Source organism: Crotalus tigris, unplaced genomic scaffold (assembly GCF_016545835.1).
Source record: "Crotalus tigris isolate CLP2741 ecotype Arizona unplaced genomic scaffold, ASM1654583v1 scf7180000017667.1391209, whole genome shotgun sequence".
NCBI lineage: Eukaryota > Metazoa > Chordata > Lepidosauria > Squamata > Viperidae > Crotalus > Crotalus tigris.
Window position 1 is genome coordinate 608,474 of NW_024096553.1, and position 20,582 is coordinate 629,055.

The 20,582-nt window shown below is 36.5% G+C and overlaps 1 protein-coding gene across 4 annotated transcripts in view; it reads right to left on the reverse strand.

Annotated features, from left to right (window-relative positions):
- The window catches only part of MET (MET proto-oncogene, receptor tyrosine kinase), a 137,169-nt gene that overhangs the window by 36,029 nt on the left and 80,558 nt on the right, over nucleotides 1-20,582 (reverse strand). For all 4 annotated transcript variants that reach the window (XM_039337005.1, XM_039337008.1, XM_039337006.1 and 1 more), the window contains 6 exons: nucleotides 19,512-19,672; nucleotides 17,147-17,249; nucleotides 16,887-17,023; nucleotides 11,219-11,380; nucleotides 8,345-8,444; nucleotides 2,543-2,758 (listed from right to left, as the gene is read on the reverse strand). In XM_039337005.1, the coding sequence (XP_039192939.1) occupies nucleotides 2,543-2,758; nucleotides 8,345-8,444; nucleotides 11,219-11,380; nucleotides 16,887-17,023; nucleotides 17,147-17,249; nucleotides 19,512-19,672 (879 nt within the window). The remainder of the gene's footprint in view (nucleotides 1-2,542; nucleotides 2,759-8,344; nucleotides 8,445-11,218; nucleotides 11,381-16,886; nucleotides 17,024-17,146; nucleotides 17,250-19,511; nucleotides 19,673-20,582) is intronic.

Below are 20,582 nucleotides of genomic sequence, written 5' to 3' on the forward strand. Positions count from 1 at the left end.
AGATTCTTGTGGTCGGTCCACATCTTGAAAGGGGTCTTGCTCCATTCCAGGAAATGCCTACATGTTAAGAGCACCCAGCGCATCGCATAAGCCTACTTTTCCCAAACTGCCCACCACCTTTCAGTGTTAGTTTCCTAGAGGTGTATGTGCATGGCTGCAAGGCACCCTGGCTGTTCTTTTACAATAAAAGGACTGTTCCCATCACTACATAGCTGTCATCCACCTGAATAATAAATAGGGTGCTAGGGTCTGGGTGTTTTAGCACTAGCTTGGCAGCTGAATTTTTGAACGCTGCCAGATATTCCATTATCCACTCCAGGGACTGACTTGGTTTGAGTTTCCCCTTTTGTCTTTAGCAAACTGGTGATGGGGAAGGTGGATTTAGGTGAATGATGGGATAAATTGGTGGTAAAAGTTTGCAAATTCCAAAAAACTTTGCAATTGCTTTCTGGTGTGGGGCAGGGCCCACTCTAGTACCACCATAACTTTCTTAGAGTCCATCTCTATCCCCTCACGGGAAATGCAGTAGCCCAAGTAGTTGGTTATGCTCTGGTGGAACTTGCACATTGACAGTTTAGTATATAGCAGAGCAGCCTAAGTTTCTTAAGCACCGCTTTGATCAGTTTCACATGCTCCACCATAGTCTCAGTATAAATCAGTATGTCATCTAGGCAGACCAGCACGCTTTTGTATAAGTGTTCATGTATCTGTAACAAAACTCTTTAATCAGGTTCTCAATTTCTCCTATGAGTTTTAGTTACTCCATGCTCCATGCTACACGTTTTCAGCAAATGCTTTTAAACCCCCTTTAAATCATTCTAACATTGACTGATATATACAAGTAAGTTTTACAGTATCTGAATAAATATATATTCCATTTATTTTGACCCACTTGAGATGCTCAACTGATGGAATTAAACCAGAAAACTGAACTTCCCATCCAATAAGATCAACAAACATATCAACACAGCCAAATCAATTCCATGAGAGAACCTATTACAAGACAGACCACAAAAACCAAACATAATACCACTGATTGTTACCTTCAACTCACAGTTCAAGCCATTCAAACATATTATTAATAGGCTATAAACCACTCTGTACAAATGTGCTACATTTTCTCAGACACTGGGTACAAGGCCCAATATTTGCATATGGAGAAATTACTCAGCCTGAACTAGCAACCAGAAACAAAAGGAAGAGCATGCTAATATGGAAACCAGATCTTGCAATAAATCCAGAAGTTTAGATTTACAAAAACAAGTTTTTCATAGACTTCAACAACTTCACATGCAAGATATGGGGCCCCTTCAGCTGCTCGTCCTCTAATATGATACATGCTATTACCAGCCAGTGCCCCTCTGGATCTGATATCAGACAGAAAAGAAGAAGAAAGTAATCACCAACGATTTTAACCTCCCAGAACACTCCATTACAAATCTCAGAGGCTATTCTGGAACAAAGAAACTTCACCAGCACAAATGAGCAAGAGATTGTTGAAATCACATGCATCAAAGGATTTCAGGAAATCTTCATGTATGCATTTTAAACATGTTATAATTGTTAACTGATAAGATACATGAAACTTGCACATGTATAATCATCTTGTTCTCATTTTCCTCCACTTCATTCCAATTTAAATCCTACATTAAATTATTCACTCCAAATATTAGATGCAGCAAGCTGTAGTTCAGAAAATTTTATAGATTTTGATATAATTTGTTAATTTGAAATGATGATATTCTCCTGATTTCTTTTACTATTATAGGAAGTTGCTCAGAGTTACTAACTTTACAACTATATCATGTACATTCTTAAGTATCAAGGCATATAACTGATACTTGAAATTATTTTAAAAATAGGTTATTACCAACTGAAATTACAAACCCTGCATATTTTGTACTAAGAGAAAGGGAAAACATGCTTTCTTAATATATGAGTAGTAAAGTTCACCTTTTATTTAGCTTGATACCCAGCCATCTTTTACCTTCTGTGATTAAAAACTATTCAGCAATCTGTCATTTTCAAATCTGCTTAAAATCATTACCACAGTTTTTGTATAACATAGTATCTATATCAGTGGTTCTCAACCTGTGGGTTGGGACCCCATTTGGAGTCGAACGACCATTTCATGGGGTCGCCAAACAACACAGTCCACCATTTTTTCCCCCCTTTTCCTTAGCTGTGCTACTCCCTTTTATTCTATTGGCTTTTGAAAGCCAATAGAATAGACTCTCTTGAATAGAGTCTAATTCTATTGGCTTTCAAAAGCCAATAGGAATTGTCCAGGCTGTCTCTGCCCTGCTGAGCCCACCAAAAGTCCCATTCTGCAAACGGTGCTGCACCAGTTGAGTAGTCCTCGACTTACGACCAGTTGAGTAGTCCTCGACTTACGACCGGTTGGGGGTTGCGGCATTAAAAAAGTTGAGAACCACTGATCTATATAGATAGGTAAGCCAATAACTATTTTAATAATGTAATACCTCCATAATGCCCAGGATAATCACGGAGGTAAAAGCAGGTATGTCATATAAAACCTTACCTTAATTATTACATTCTGACTTCCCTTGGAAATCAACAATGGTGTTTCAGAAATGGTAAAGTCAGGGTCATTCACATAATCAAAATTAAAACCAGATGAAGTGACACCATCAAAAATGAAAAACATTTTTGTCACAAAAGGCAGCATCAGCTCATAGGCTTTCAGTGAAGGAGTTGTACAACAGATTATTTCAGAATCTGAACGATGGTCACATGCCTGTAAGAAAAGCAAACTAAGTAGATGTATCTGGTAGTATTATTATATGAAAGACTGAGTTTTATCTTTTTGTTGTAATCACACTGCAGTTATAATATTTTCTTAAAGCGCATGAGCATTGGAAATTATATTGAATGACTATTTATGCTGACCATAGAAACTTAAGCAGGAAGATGTAAATGTACCACTGATAGATGTTGAATTATATATTAAGCATTTTTATTTAAAATCTTAAACTACATATGCATAACTTCAGTGCATATTGGATTTCGCCATTCACCTCATTGGAATAGAGGTCTACACTTAGAGATCTGAGATAATTTGTTCTTACAAAAAATTATTTATGCAGCTATAGTATAAGACATTACTCAACTTCTACTTTCACTTAAAAACAAAGGCGTAGAAGAAATAGTCATACTTAAATGTAGAATGTTTTTATTTATTTTAAAAATGTAGGTGCTATTTTGAAAAACAAATTTGCAGGGAAATCTCAACGAAGACAGAGTATCAAATATTCAACTGGAGAAATTGAACATAATTCTGGACTGCCTTCTACCAGTACCAAGAATGTTTTAGTTCCAGCACAATGATAGTTGCTCTCCAGATGTTGCTGATATACAACTCCCAATTACTCTAGAATCTAGATAATGTGACACATAGTAAGGTATGTTAGAAGTTGTAGTTTAGACATATGTAGAAAATCATCAATTTCCAATCTTTTCTTGTTGTTTACGTGTCTTATTATCTTCTACCAATTTAACACATTTAACCCAATGGCAATCTAAAAGTGTTTTACTCTAAGAAATGGATTAAACTAAATAACTTCCTTCCAACTTTTAATCCATACAGTGAAATATTGCAAACCATTTCATGCTTTATAAATATATTAAATATTTTAAATTAACTATTATGTAACAGGTTATCTAAAGAGAAAATTATCTTAAATCACAAAAGAATATAAGAAAATGTAACAAATATAAGATATATTACAGTATAAAAACTTAATACATGCAAGAATGATATGCAATTAGAATTAGGTTCTCATGCAATTCTTTCATTGTTTATAAAAACTATTTTAAACATTTTGCTCTTATGTTTAAGGTATTCAAGAATAGATAATTACACAGAGAAGTAGTTGTATAGTTCAAATAAACCTATAATACCATAGCACATTTCATTAATACAAATTCATTGCACTTCTTATCTACTGCAGAGTTAAAAATGTCTTTTAAATTAATAGTGGCATTTTAACCTAGTTTGTGGTCATCTATTAGAATGGGATCTATAGCTTGTTACTTTATCTGCCTAGACTCTGAAAAGCATGCTTTCAGAGAATGATAATAAAATTTAATAATGATCTTTTGTGATGATGCAATGTGACTGATTGGAAAGGTCACAGTAAATCACATTTCTAATGCCCTTACTGTTATGTTATTTGACACAACATTTTGACTTTGAAATTAGTTTTAGCAATTGAAAAATGTGATGCTTTCATGAAATAGTACATTGTTTCCTTTTTTTCTTATAGATTATCAAACCAATTAAGACTAAATTAAATGCATCCTATGTTAGGATGCATTTTAATTTAGTGTTACTTTAAATTTTTACTTTAAATTTTTACAATAATACATAACTACTAAGTATATGTATTTACAAAATAAATAGAAATATTTATTTTGAGTGCTTACAATTGTTTTAAATTAAAAAAATCAATTATATTTCAGTATTATTTTTATTTCCACCACCTGTCCCTATGAACACAGGAAGACAACAGACCATATGGAAGAAGAAACATTTTCACAAAACCCACATGCCTGTAAGACCCACATGTGTCTTTCAGAAACAATAATGCGACCTATGAAGTAATGAATATAAACACTACCTATAAACTCCAGTAACTAATTAATTTTTTCTTAATTTTGTGACATAGCCATAAAACTAGAAAAAGATCTGTGTACATCAAGTGGACAACTCAGATAAAGAGATAAAAATGGCCAGGCCATTACAATGCCTGAGATAAAATGTTTGAAATAGAATCCCAAACTTTGATGCATTAAAATGCTAAAGGAAAAGATATAATTCCAAATAATTATCACAAAAGTATTTCAAATCGTCACTTCACACACTGTGCAGGCCCACACCAATGAACAGTACTTATAGTGTTTTATATTATACAATTTGTGCATGCCAAAACATAGTACTTAGTTTTTGTCTGTTTGCAACAGCAGCTGATTTTGCATAGCATTGCTAACTTTAGACTCATCTGTACATACTTCTAAAAAAACCCAAGCTCTATGAATATTCATTGGTATTCATATCCAGTTAAGTATGTATATCATTCCTGGATTGCTTTCATCTTCACTTACTGGACTGATGTATTTATCAACAGTACCGAACAGCACAAAACTATTCCTGCTGGATCCTACCAATTGTGCTAACAATGGCTTTTGGGAAGCTCATAAACATGGACAGGAGAATGACTGCCATCTTTTACTGTTGTTCTTCAGTGATATTTCAGATATGTTATATATTTATGTGCACATTTGAGTGGACTGGATGTTTCTAATCAGAAGATGCTATTCCTATGTCTCCCGAAAGTCAATTGGTTCCAACTAATATTGTAGTTTAGGGCAGTGGTTCTTAACCTGGGTGATATTGCCCCCCAGGGGGCGATTTTGTTTTCAGGGGGGCAATGGAACAAAAAGGGGCGACGCAGGGGCAAAGGAACGAAAAGAGGGCGATATGGGAGCGATGGAGCGAGAAGTTTTGGGGACATTTTTGAGACTTTTTCGTACAGTGAATCGCTGCATATCTGTCGTACAAAAACATCATATCGCTCGCTATTAGTGGATTGAATTGTGTTTTCAAATGTTCCTCCAGCTAGCTTCAGTACAGAACGCTATACATGTGAATACGCATCGCTTATCTTCATGCGCGTTGTGCAGCAGCCTCTACCCTTTTTATATTTCTTTTTGCGTCTTAAATTTCACTTGTAATTCAATCATTAAATGTTACTGTTTTTCCTTTTGGGCATTTCACTTTCTTGCAATTGAATTTTGTTTTCAGTGGTCATTACATTAAAGTGTCTTGAATAAATAAGAAAATAATGAAATACATGTATCACGAAGTTTGGGAATAAAGTGATGGGTGGCACCAAAATTTTTCAAACAGTTGAGATCTGGGAAAAAGACTAGAAATAAATTATTTGCATCGATATGTCCTGACGACAATTTTAAAGAAAACAAAAAAAATGTTTGCATAAATTGAAGAATTATTTCCTATGTTGTGATTGAGAGGTTATGTTGGGAGAGGGGGGCGATGACAACGTCCTCATTGGCTCAAGGGGGCGATTCTTTCAAGAAGGTTAAGAACCACTGGTTTAGGGTACAGGTCTGAATTTGTGGTGTTATATAGGTGTGTATATAAGCTGGGATGGGTAGCTAGATCTATTCAAGAATATACTTTTGTTAATCAAAAAGTATTTTATTAAATAAATATTGTATTGTATTGGGAAGATCCTGGAAAAATATAATCAAAAAACAGATCTGTGAACATTTAGAAACAAATAAAGTTATAACTATAAGCCAGTATGGGTTTGTTAAAAACAGACCATGCCAAACCAATCTTATTTCATTCTTTGACAAAGTGACTAAATTAGTGGACCAGTGAAATGCTGTGGACATAATATATTTAGACTTCAACAAAGGATTTGACAAAGTAGACCACAACCTACTTCTTGGTAAACTAGAAAAATGTGGGATAGACAGCATCACAACCAGATGGATTTGTAATTGGTTGACAAACTGTACTCAACAAGTAGTCCTTAATAGTACTACATTTACATGGAGGGAAGTTTAAGTAATGGGGTACCACAAGGTTCTGTCTTAGGCCCAGTACTCTTCAATATCTTCATAAATGACTTACATGAGGGAATACAAGGGGAACTCGTCAAATTTGGGATGACACTAAACTGGCAGGAATAGCCAACACCCCACAAGACAACCTCAGTATCCAAAAAGATCTTGACAGACTTGAACAATGGGTCCTATCCACAAAATGAAATTTAATGTGAAGAAAAGCAAAGTTTTACACTGGTCAGGAAAAACCAAAAGTACAAAAACAGATTAGGTAACACCTGGCTTAAAAACAGTAACTGTGAGAGAGGCCTTGGAGTCCTAGTGGATGATCACTTAAATATGAGTCAGCAGTGTGTGGCAGCAGCCAAAAAAGCGAATACAATGCTTATATAAACAGAGGCATAGAATCAAGATCAAAAGAAGTATTAGTACTGCTTTATAAAACCTTAGTAAGACCACACCTGGAATAATGTATCCAGTTTTGGTCACCGCATTACAAAAAAATGTTGACACTTTGGAAAAAGTACAAAAAAAAGCAACTAAGATGATTAAAGGCCTGGAGACTAAAACATATGAAGAACGGATGCAGGATTTGGGTTTGGCTAATCTAGAGAAAAGAAGGACGAAGAGAGACATGATATCAGTATTCCAGTATTTGAGAGGCTGACATAGAGGAGGGGGTTCCATTTATTTTCCAAAGCACCAGAGGGCAGGACAAGAAACGATGGATAGAAACTAATCAAGCAACCTGGAATTAAGGAGAACTTCCTAACAGCAAGGACAATTAACCAGTAGAATAGCTTGTCTTCAGACGTTGCAGGTGCTTCATCACTGGAGGTTTATAAGAAGAGACTGGACAGTCACTTGTCTGCAATGGTATAGGATCTCCTGCTTGACCAGGGGGCTGGACCAGAAGACCTCCAAGGTCCCTTCCAGCTCTATTCCAATTCTTATTAAGGTTTTTGTGGAAGTAAATATTCCCCACAATAGAAGAATACTGCCTTTTATTTATCCTGGATCTGATCTAAAGCAGTGGAGTCTTCTTCAACTTCTACAGCTTTAAGAGATGTGGACATGCTGGCTGGGAAGTTCTGGGAGTTCACACCTCTTAAAATTTGAGAAATACCAATCTAAAGCTCTTACACCACGGGCGTTAAACTCTCTGCGTCACATGATGCGACATATCGTGACTTTTTTGGCATTGCTGGAGCTGGGGTGGGTGCGGCCTCTGTATGATGCAACCAGCCCGCAGGCCAGCAGTTTGACACCCCTGTCTTACACTATGAGATAGAAAACAAAACTTAATTTCATCTATGTTACCCATTTGGATTCTCTTGTGTTCAACTTTCCCTTAATTCAGACTTTTCTTTTAAATGTATGTTTATCTAATAGAAGAAAATATTTGTAGCTCAAGATTGAACTGCAGGATCCTTGGCATTCTCTGAGCTTGGTTGTTTCTTTACAGACATTTTATTACCAAATTAGGTAACGTCATCAGTGCAGTATGTTTATCCATCCTCCTATCCTTGAATTGGGGAAATCTGCAAGGTCTCCTATTGTGACCATCTATCCTCCCTCTATTGCCTGTATCAAGTCACCCTTATTTGTATGTTTATTCAATTAAACAAAGAAGTGTTCAACATTCCATTTTAATAACAAATGTTGCAAACCTACATTTAATGGATGGGTAGAAAATCATGTCTGCAGCTGTTGTATATTGTGAACTTACCACACTGAAGTTTCTGCCTATCTTTGGGACTGTTACCAACATCTTTGGAGAGAATGCTGAATTCAGGTTTATCCCTTGTGCTGTAATTGTACTTCCACCACTGATAAAATAAAGACATTGAAATAATCTTATAAATATTACTCCAGAAAACTGATTGGTATTTTAATTTTAATAAGTATGCATGCATAGTTGCATTTACAGGATGAAACTAATTTTGCAAAAAGAACATTACAACCCCTGAGCCAACCAGCCTTCCTTCCTTCCTTCCTTCCTTCCTTCCTTCCTTCCTTCCTTCCTTCCTTCCTTCCTTCCTTCCTTCCTTCCTTCCTTCTTTCCTTCCTCTTTATTTCCCATTTTTGAATTTTTTTTCTAAATCCCATCAAAATTTTTTTTTAAAGGTTCAATATGTAAATATTTTTATAAGCTGGGAAATATGCAAATTAAACAAAGATTAGTAGTTTAACATAGTCCTGATGGATCTTAGTTTATTGTTGACCCAAACCCCAACAGCTTTCACCAATTTTATAAACAAAAAAACCCAAACAGACCTCAACCACCTTTCCCATCAAAATACGACCATCAGAATTTTAATATTCTGTTAATTTGTTGACCAGAGTATAATAAGCAGAGTGGAACAGAAGAAATATTAAACAATCTTTCATATCAAGGAATCAGAGCAAATAGAATTCTATTTACAACAACAAATAGAATTCTTACATCAAAAATTCTAAGCTTAATACTATTGTTCTCTTACGAGGAGAGGAACAAGCTGTATAAATCAGTAAGCATTAAATGTTTTTGGATAATTCTGTGATAATGCAATAACAATTTCAGAGGATGCTTCTGGAATACTGTAGCACTACCATGTACTGGTAATTTTTTTTGACAATCTAGAAAGAGCTTAAATATTCAAAATGTCAACTGTTCTAAAAGATACTGGCAGTCTCTAAGCAATTTTTCCTTGTCACAATCTCCAATATTCTTCCTTTTTTTTTCTCTGAACCTTTCTCCATTTGCGCTTAACTGAAGCAGAAAGATGCCTCACCAATAATTGCTTCTATGAGCCACTTTGGTGTAGCAGTTAAGGTAGTGGCCTAGAACCAAGAAATTATGAATTCAAAGTTTCCCTTAAGTATGAAAGCTGGCTGGGTGACTTTGGACCAATCACTCTCCCTCAGTCCAGTATTTCCAAGATTCCTTCAGCCCAGACTTGGCACATACAGTATACGGGCATCATGGGGTTCCGAAACGTATTATCTCAGACCAAGGAATACAATTTACTTCGAAGTTTTGGTGGGAGTTCTTAAGGCTGATAAGCTTTTCCAAAGGGCTTAGCTCTGCCCATCATTCTCACACAAATGGAACCTGTGAATGTTCAAATTCAATCCTAGAGCAATACCTGAAATATTATGTAAACTATTAACATACCAATTGGGCCAAGCTTCTGCTCTTTGCAGAAGTAGCATCTAATAATTCTATGCATCAGGTTTACTCCATTCAAGGAGTAAGATGGAAAAATTCCTGAGATGGAATTTGCACCAATACCAGAACTCCTGTAGAAGCCATCAGTGGCCTCACTGGCAGAGTGGATGGACACTTTGAGAGATAGATGAGTCACAGTGCGTAAGGAATTAGAGAAGGCAAGGGAAACCACAAGAAGCAGGCTATAATGACCCAAAATAATTTACCTTCACAACTTGGAAAGTGGGTGGCTACCATCTTTTTTTTATTATTATTGAAAACTTTTAAGTTTTACAAAAAAATTCCCTTTCCCAAACCCTCCCAACCCTCCCCCGACCTTCCCAGAGCTGAATACAGGCTTAATTAAAAAATTTTTTAAAAAAATCTTAAGACACATATAAACCATAAACAAATCTAAATACATTAATTAAACAAATTATAAAATAGTTAACAACAATATATATAAAAAAAATACAAGAGGAAAGAAAAAAGAAACAGAAAAAGAAAAAATCAAATAAAAAAAGAAAAATAAAAAAAATTAAAAAATGTCTTTAAATTATCTTAAATTTTAAATATAAGTTATTCAAAAACTAAATAATATTTTTTTATATCCAACTTATATTGTATAAAATCTATCCATTTTTTCCATACTAGGAGGTACTTCTCTTGCGATTGATCTTTCAAGAAAGCCGAAATCTTTGCCATTTCCGCCAAATAAGAAACTTTAAGAAACCACTCTTGCAAAGTAGGCAAAGATTCCTTCTTCCAACATTGCCCTACTAACAACCTGGCCGCTGTGATTAAATTTAACATCAATATAATCTCTTTACTATCACAATCAGAAACAATACCTAACAAAAAGCTACCATCTTGATATTTTTTTTTAATCTTTCACCTCATGGATATCCCTGAAAGGGGCCTAAATATCACAGAGTGGAAATATTTTGCTAATACAAATTTTGGAAAAAGACATTTCCTTTTGTGTGTAATTACCGTATATTCCGGCGTATAGGGCGACCTGGTATATAAGATGACCTCCGAGTTCGACGCCGAGTCGCAAGACGATTGACGCCGAGTCGCATGCCCAGAAAGTCATCTTATACGCCGGAAACTACATTATTTCTGGCATATAAGACGATCAACGCCGAGTCGCATGCCTAGAAAGTCGTCTTATACGCCAGAAACTACCTTATTTCCAGCGTATAAGACGACTCAGCTTATAAGACGACCCCCGAGTTCGGCGCCTGTTTCAACGCTCTCAAAAGTCGTCTTATACACCGGAATATATGGTAATAACAAAATCTTTAAGCATGACTGAAGATTAAAGATTGATTTTGCAGTTTATTTTGTAGTATTTTACCATCATTATTTTTTCCATTAGTATTTGTACATCAGTGTTAAAATTCCACTCACCTAAGGAAAGATTTAACTGGATAAATTTTAGAAACAGCAGGGTCTTCTTTGTAGGTAAAATGACCTGCTGAACGACTGGCTGAATCAATTTTCATTTCAACAAGGCATTCCAGTGCTTGTCTTTGAAAAGGACTATAACATTCTATGGTATTAGCAGTCACTCTGTAAGAAAAAAATAAAGAATTAAAATAATCCTTACTATAATCAGGGTCACAAGACATATTTTCAAAAACAGTCTGAGTCAGTATTAAATGTTACTCATAAGAATCCTCAAAATCTATGATTAAACCATAATTTCTAGGTCAAATATAACAGAACTTAACTATGGCTTAACCAACTCTGTCCATTTATTTTTAGTATTTGAAAAAATAATATGCAGATACGTTAAAGTAAAAAAACTTCAGTTCTCATTCCTATGGATTTATTATGCAAAAACTTGATACATTTAAGGCAGATACCTGCAGTTCCTAATACTTCCAATTATACCATAGAAACTAGAAACTAAAGTACATAGAAAGCTGTAAGGCTATCGGGTCAGAAAGGCTAAAAAAAATAACAAACACTGAATTCAGAATTCTCAGTTGTCTAATTACCGTCAACTACAATTCTAATATTTTCTGTTACTACATTAACATGATAAAGAAATGAATCCAACAAATACATGTCAATTTGGGCAAATACCCGACATTAGCAGCATGGCTAACATTGGAGTACAATTCTATGTTACAGTGCGTATTGTAATGTAATGTAATGTGATGATGCAAAAGTCAATCTAACTCTATGTTACAAAAGTAGTTCCTCACTAATATTTCCTGCTTTCGGTGAGGAACAAATATAACATCTTCAAATGTAAATTTTATGTAAACTTTCTTTCACATAATTACAGTTATTTACCTCTATTTAAAAGAGAATATTGTTGCAAATGCTCCCCACCAGGCTTGGCAGTGCATGCTTGGGACCACCACTGATCAAATATCTAGGGCAAAAGGCAGGGATATCTGGAAACTCAAGGTTACAGGAGAAATTGCGTGTTTGAAGACCCACTCATTTTAAACATACATTTAATGCACATTAAAAAGGGCAAAGATCTTCAACTGCAGTTTGGCCCACCATGTATGATAGACTTAAGAGGCCGACGCGTTGTGCAATAAGTTCACATGGTACACTAAGATTGTGTGTTTGTTGTCACTGTGAGTTGTAATGGGGGGGTGCACGAAGGGAGGCTCAGCCAATCTCATTGTACACATGTTGTACTTTGACAATAAAGGATTTATAAATACTTATAAAAAAGTAAACTATCTTGATCTTTTTGATCCAGTCCTATAGTACCTGAATGAGGGGCTATAAGTTATGCATTGTATACCAACATGTGGAGGTAGTTAACAGTGTCAAGTTTCTGGGTGTGCAGCTAACAAGTAGGCTAGCTTGGTCACTCAACAATGAGACACTGGTGAGGTGGGCACAGCAGCACCTGCATTTTCTGCGTCGCATGAGAAAAGTGTATCTTCCTTCCCCTGTCCTTACCACTTTCTATAGACAACGAGTCAAGAGCATCCTGTCATATTGCATTACTGTCATGTTTGAAAGCATTATTGCTTCAGACAGGAAAGCGGTACAGAGAGTGGTAAGGATGGCAAAAAATATTATTAGTAGTTCACTTTCTTCTATCCAGGACACAGCATATAAGCGATCCTTGAGCAGGGTCTGCAGTTTTGCCTGGGATGCTACGCATCCTCTTCTTGACCGGTTTTCTTTGTTACCTTCTAGGAGGAGGCTTTGTGTTATCTGAAGTAGAATATCTAGATTCAGTCACAGTTTTGTTCCACATAGTATTAACCCTGTGAACTCTCAAGTTTCCTCTTTCTGCTATGTATTCAAAATGGACAGTGATATATGTGTGTGTGTGTGTGTGTGTGTGTGTGTGTATAGCATGTGTATATGTATATTATATATGTGTATGGGTAGATATATACTTTCTTTTAAGAGGAGACAACAGAATTTAATTTTTAATGTGTGCCAGTGTACTCACAGTAAAAAATTACAATAAAGGTTATTTTAATCTTAAAAAATATCTTAATCTTAACATGTTTGCAGTATGTAAGTTTCTGTCATCCACATTTAAATTTTGTTTGTATTTGGTCTTGTTAATTTTATCCTGGAAAAGTTTATTGTTTAAGAAGATGTAAAGAAAAAAATGGTATCGTTAACACTTTAAGATTTCCTCCACAGTCACAAAACAAATGCATATATAATAGTTTAGTTTCAATAGTAATATAAACAGTTGGTCCATTTGTTACAAAATCCAGAAGAAAATAGGAAAGGTGAAAAGAAGTTTGGTGATTGCTGTCAATTTATCATTCAAGATGTGTAATTCACTAAATATAGTTTTTGTTCCCCCCAGAAAGAAACAACTGCTGAAACTGAAGAGAACTGCTACTGCTACTGGAATCAACAGAAAAGTGATCAGGCAGTGTCAGGCAACAGTTAAAACCCAATTTTAACAGTTGTTAGTGTGCTTTACTTTTAAAGCACTGTGAGGATTGTAGGTTAGAGGGAAGCCAGAAAAAGGGAGATCCTCTCTCCCACCATCCTCCTGCTTTTCAATTCACCCTCCTTGAATGTTAAAAGGACATTTCTTCCCCCCACCCCATTCTTCCCTGCTTGCTTATTTGGGAAAAATTAATCTTTCCAATTAGGTGTTAGAATGACAGCACTGCTTTGTTGGTTGCTAAGCCCCACACACATTATAATAGAGCCTTTCATTTTAAATCAAGGCTTGACTTTATAGTTTCTGCACTGCACCTCAGTTTAGGACTAGTTAGCCATGTTTGCCTCCCTGTTGCAAAAGCTTCACTGGAAAATGCCATGATTGAGACAGAGGGAGATTCAGGGTAAAATCTGTACTCAATGGAAGAAGAGCATGATAGCTATTAAAGAGGCTAGATTATTTTAAGTTTACCACCAAAATGGTCACAAAAGTACCATCAGTTGGCAATGTGGATGAAGATGAAGCAGGACTCTGTTTTTAAGAAGAAGCTGTTTCCCCAGAAAAAATGAACCCAGAAAGTGAGGGTTAGGAGGTGAGATGTTTGATGACCCCCCCAAAAAAACAGCAACTTATTCACCATCTCTAAAGCAAATATACTGCAACCTCAAGAACAGCATTGAGTGAGACTACTTCCAATATGACCCCATAGTCCTATGCCAAAGTGCCTAAGTAGATAAACAGTAAGGACCGAATTTTTTTATTTTTTTTATTTTTTTGATGCAGAGAAGTGTAGATCTATTTAGACACCATGCAACTGTTCTTTCCACTGCTGGCAGCAAAAGGCAAAATTTGTTGTGTGCTAGCAGCAAAGCATATGCTCAATCACAGCAGGGCTCTTTACAGCACATGAAGCAATTCTAAGTGCGCAAATAGCAAGGTAGTTAAAAATAATCAATTGTGCAAGTTATTGAACAGATTATTGCTTTGAACCACCAGCCCTTCAGCACAGTGGCAAATGTTAGTTTTCAGCATTTTGTCCAGTTGTTTATCCTTAATTAAGGAACTTTTCAGCAGGAAGATGGGACTCCTAGATCATCTAACCCAGGGGAAAAGTTCATCTGAGATACCTGGTTGAGTTTGGGTAGAGCCTGCTTTCTAACCCCTTCTTCAACAAAAATGAATACCATCATTACAGGCACAATAATTGTCAACAAACCTTTTGGAAATAGGTTTTGATTATTACATATGGACTATGATGCGATGAGAAATATTAAGTACAGGCAATCCCCGAGTTACGAGGGGTCACTTAGCGCCCATTCGAAATTATGCAACAAGCGCCCCCTAGTGCTTACGAGCAAGTTCCCAAATCACAAATAATGCAGCACCATGGCAGTTGTTCACCCTTATGAATGACTGCAGAGGCTCTGCAACATTCACCCTATTCCCCCTTTCCCTCGCAACCCACAACTGCTTTGCCTTCCTGCTGCACCGGACTCACTTATCTTGCAAAAATCCTCTCTGCCATGGTTTCTTTCCCTTTGAGGGAGAGGAGAGTTGGCTTGAAAATGCTTTTTGCACTGAGAATGGAAGTTTCTGGAGTCTGTGATCTTGTGCAAGTGTTTGAAGTTCCACCAAATCACAGACCTCAGAAACTTTCATTCTCTACGCGACAGATGTTTGTGGTGCCTGTCTTCTACTCCTGCCCCCAACTCCTTTCTGCCTGAGGGCAGGCCTGAAGTCTTTAACTGAGGGAAAAGGCCAGGCACCTCACACCTGCGTCCAGCCCGCTGGAGCTCACCGTGCCGAGGGAGAAAGTAACCCTGTTGTCTCTGGAGCCTCCTTCAAGATGTTGCTGCCCAGAAGAGAGTTTGTGGAGGCTTCTTCATGCCTCTGGAGGTCGGATCCAGGCCTCAGAGGACTGCTCCAAGCCATTGCCGCCGGGACCGAAGACCAGGGGAGACTTCTGCATGCCCCAGGAGGCATGCAGAAGCCTCCTCCGACCTCTGTTCCAGGTGGAAACGGCTTGGAGGATGCTTCCAAGGCCTGGATCTGACGTCCGGAAGCATGCAGAAGCTTTCCCCGATCTCCGTTCTGGGTGGCACTAGCTTGGAGGAGGACTCCGAGGCTTGGATCCAACTTCTAGAAGGTCTGTTCCAGGCGGCAACAGCTTGAAACTGTCCTCCAAGACCTGGATCTGACCTTTGGAGGCAGGCAGCTGCGTGGCTCTGGAGTTGGGGGGAGCAGGAGGCAAAAAGCATGAGAATTCAGGCATCCATTCTCTACAAAAGAGGATCAATGCCTAAACTTGCACCTAGGGGCTTCCATCAACTCCCCTGACCCTCAAAAACAGCAACTGCAGCAGAGAAGAGACAGATCTTTTCCAGATAAGTGAGTCTGGTGCGGCAAGAAAGGAGGCGGAAGCATCAGGTAACTTAGTGGAGTTCCATCACTAGGCCCACCCATGGCCTTTCCTACCCTGAGATACCTCATGTGCATTTAACAAGCCGTGTGTGTCTTAACAAGCAGGGAGTGATCTTGTTCGAGTTAAGAGATTCATTCCTATGAATTTTTGAGTTATGAATGGAATGGGAAGGCTCCATTACATTCATAACTTGAGGACTACCTGTACCAGAGTGAGTTTGGTCTATTCTGATTTTTGATCCCTCATCTGAGGCTAAAATGGCTGCTTGACCAGGATGCAATCCTAATTCAACCCCAAAATGTATATGGCATTTCTAGTGCTTTGCCAAGGAGAAGAAAAGCATCTTTAGTTAGTTTAAACAGCACCAAAATTTGGAGCATTTTGCACTCTCTGAAGAAGTCAGAAAAAGCCAGAAAACACATATATCCTAGTAAGGGCAGTCAATTTTCAATTCTAGTTAGATCTAACAATGGTTTCTGTACTATATCTATGCTTCTGCAGTATAGAGTAGCCAAATTTGTAGACATAGGTTTATACTCTATACTTTACATTCTAAGCTTTCTCTTCCTCCTTTCCAAGTCAGTGGCTATTTAGGCTGATTTTACAGTTCTGTCAAGCTGGGAATCACTGATTCTTGTCTTGTGAGTTTCATTTCTAAAAGAGATGTTTTGTTCTGAGGATAAAATATATTTCTCATTTGGTTTAGAGTTCCAGGTTTACAATTTATTTAAAAAAAATAAAAATCAACCCCATTATACCTGGTTAGACTGCACTGCTTTTTGCAGATAGAAATTTCTTGCGAATTCCCACTGTTTAAATATTCCCCAGTTAATGTCAACAATGTTCCGCCAGATCTTGGACCATAGTTAGGAAAAATCTGCCTTATTCTCGGATCCTGCATATGGAAAATATTTTATTTGTTACTTAAACCACATGCAAACACAGACACATTGAAATAAAGATAAAATAACTATTAAAATGAAATTATATAATTATAAAATAGTAGTCTTTTACTTACCACATAAGAAAATGTATTGAAAGAGGTATTAGCTTGTCCATTTGAAACACTGCTTGAAACATTAAAACTTGTGTTCTTTACAGGCCCAAGCTTGCATTCCAGTCTTCAATAAAAATAAATGTATTACTAATAAAGAAGAATATTTGTAGCTCAAGATTGACATGAGGGTTCCTTGGTGCTCTCTGAGTTTGTTGTTTTCTTGCAGACATTTCATTACCCAAATTAGGTAGCATTATCAGTGCTAGTAAGGAGTGTGGTTTGCTGTCAGTTTATATTCTAGTGGCTTGCCTGTCAGTGCTGATGGGGGTGGTCTTATAGATTCTTTGATTGGGCTGTTTGCTGTTTGCTTCTTTGGTAGTTTCTTGATTGGCATATTATATGTTTACTTGACTGTTGGTCTGCTATTAACCTAACTCCAAAGTTAACATCATACCAACAATCAAGTAAACAAAACCCCAATCAAGAAACTGCCAAAGAACCCAACAGCAAACAGACCAACCAAATCTCTAAGACCATCCCCACCAACACTAACAGGCAAGCCACTAGAATATAAACTGACAGCAAATTGCACTCTTACTAGCACTTAGTTTGGGTAATGAAATGCCAGCAAGAAAACAAGCAAGCTCAGAGAGCACCAAAGAGCCCTCGCAAATATATTAATCATAACAAACAAAAGAAAAAAACCAGAACCTCATAAGTAAACTGCAACATAAATAAACATACTAAGAATATGACATATCAGTAAAATAAAAATACCTTTAAATTACAGGTGGTTCAGAAATAATTGGGCTATATCTCGATGACTGATTGATAGAATCTATCAATACAAATGTATTTATTTGTAATCATCTTTTTTAAAATACACGATAGAGCAGTATAATTATTTAAAAAGTCTCATCTTAAGAGTTTATAAGAAAAATATCTTCCACTGTATATATTCAAAGAGCATCATATAAAAAAGAGAAGGGATTAGTTACTGCTTTCTCCTTTAAAAGTAAATACTTTCTTAAAATCACCCTTACACTCAGTTATTGCTGTAGAAAAAGATAGCTTCCCAATAAGTGATTGGCTTCACTCAACAATCTGCACAACCTTAAAAACAGATATGCTTGGTGCGTCAATCCACATTCATATTCCAAGTTAGTAACTGGGCCTGTATGAAACAGGCATATGATTTTGTATACTAAATTCATGACATGTTGGAGAAAAGCGATCTATTGAATATTTCATTACACTGTTTTAGCTTAATAAATAACATTATATTAAATCCAAAAAAATGCAAAAGACAAAAAGGACAAAAAAAAAAAAAAACCAATCAAAACATTAAGGTCCATAACCCCCACCACCACATATACAAATATTATGCTTTCTAGTTGATTAATACATTACTACAACATTAGTTCTCACCTCTTGTAATACAGGGCCTCTTTAAACAACTAAATCTAGTTGCACATTTTTGAATTTTGTATTTTAACCTTGTCTTGAACAATATATATATGTTGTTCAAAACAGGGTTAAAATACAAAATTCAAAAATTGGAATATTTTTAGTTTAACGAAGAGAAGGACAAGGGGGGACATGATAGCAGTATTCCAATATCTCAGGGGCTGCCATAAAGAAGAGGGAATTAAGCTATTTTCCAAAGCACCTGAAGGCAGGACAAGAAGCAACGGGTGGAAACTAATCAAGGAGAGAAGCAACCTAGAACTAAGGAGAAACTTCCTGACAGTGAGAACAATTAATCAGTGGAACAGCCTGCCTCCAGAAGCAGTAAATGCTCCAACACTGGAAGTTTTTAAGAAGAGACTGGACAGCCATTTGTCCGAAATGGTGTAGGGTTTCCTGCCTGAGCAGGGGGTTGGACTAGATGACCTCCAAGGTCCCTTCCAACTTTACTACTATTACTATTACTATTATAGATGTATTCATACAAATGGACAGACAATTCAATGTAGTGGTTAAAGCACTAGGCTAGAAACTGGGAGATTATGAGGTCTAGTCCAGCTTGACAAGAGAGCTGAGTGACTTTGGACAAATCACTTTCACTCCATCCAAGGAAGAAGGCAACGGCAAACCATTTCAGAAAAAAACTTTGCCAAGTAACTTCAAGGATGAGTCCAGGTTGTCACCAGGAGTCCACAATGATTCAAAGGCACCCTGTCCCCAAAATCATATGAATGATTTACACTATTTTTCTGGATGAAGTCCATCCAAACAATGGAGAAAGAAAAAGAGAGAAGCATCAAATTAAAATACAATTAATCCAAAATAATTGTATATGATCTCATGGAAGACACTGAGATTGTTTGATTATTCTTGCCATACATCAAAATATCTGAAGAAAAAAAAAACCTTCACATCTTACTTGTTTTTGTCACTAGCCCGGCCATCCACAATGCACCGCTGTCCCCCTACAAAGACTGATATTTTTTTTAAACTGGGCTTATTATTTTTACTGAATCCGAAATCCCACCCGCACAGTGTCAGTCTTGTTGAAGCATAAAAAGCAGCACTCCTTGGAATAATCTAAAGGAGAAAAAGAATAAGAAATTTATGATTTCTAATGGGCTTTGAAGGTGCTTTTTAAGAAAAGAAACAATACTGGCAGAAAATAATTTCTTCTGTTGAAGATACCCTCCCCTTTAACTTAATTGTTCCTCAGTTTTCATTTATCACCATATGAGCTTCCTTAGATATTAGCAATAAATAATCCTGCCACTGCTAGAAAGGTCTGAGTTATTGTGTTTAGGGGCACTGAACAAGCTTTGCATTGTAATAGGTTTTTTTTTAATACTCTTTGGTTTGCTTTTTATGTCTTTCTTGTGGTATGTAAAAGAATACAATGCACTTATTTTATTAAAAGTATGATACTGAATAGAAGAATATCAAACTGATGAAGCAACTTATTTCAGCAACCTGAAGGAAAGCTGAAATGTCTTCACAGCAATGACAGCTTCAAAGGTGTATAAATCAAACACTGTCTTGGGAGCTAAAAAAATAATGCGGCATTTACAATGCTGCCACTGAAAATGCTATCTGTTGGTTACTTCTAAATTTCAAGTTAAAAATAAACTACATTCTAGCAATGCAGTGACTATATCAAAAGGAAATGTTCTTCCCCCTCCCACTCTAACCACCTTCTGTATATTGTAAATTGTACTGTAAATGTAACAATGGTGGGAAAATGCATGAATAGCAGAGAAGTTGTACAAATTTCAGTGGAGGGCAACACACTATCAATAAAACATTGACAAAGCCATAGGGCTTACAAAGACATGTCATCTAACTTTGCAAACATTCAAGCCTGGTCAGAGAACAAAAGACTTTTTTATACTTGTGATAGAACTGGTAAAGTATTTTATAGAAGTTGCAATTTATTCCTAATAAGTAGCACAATTGTGTCTTTCATCATGAACTCTGTTTTTTCATGCTGGAT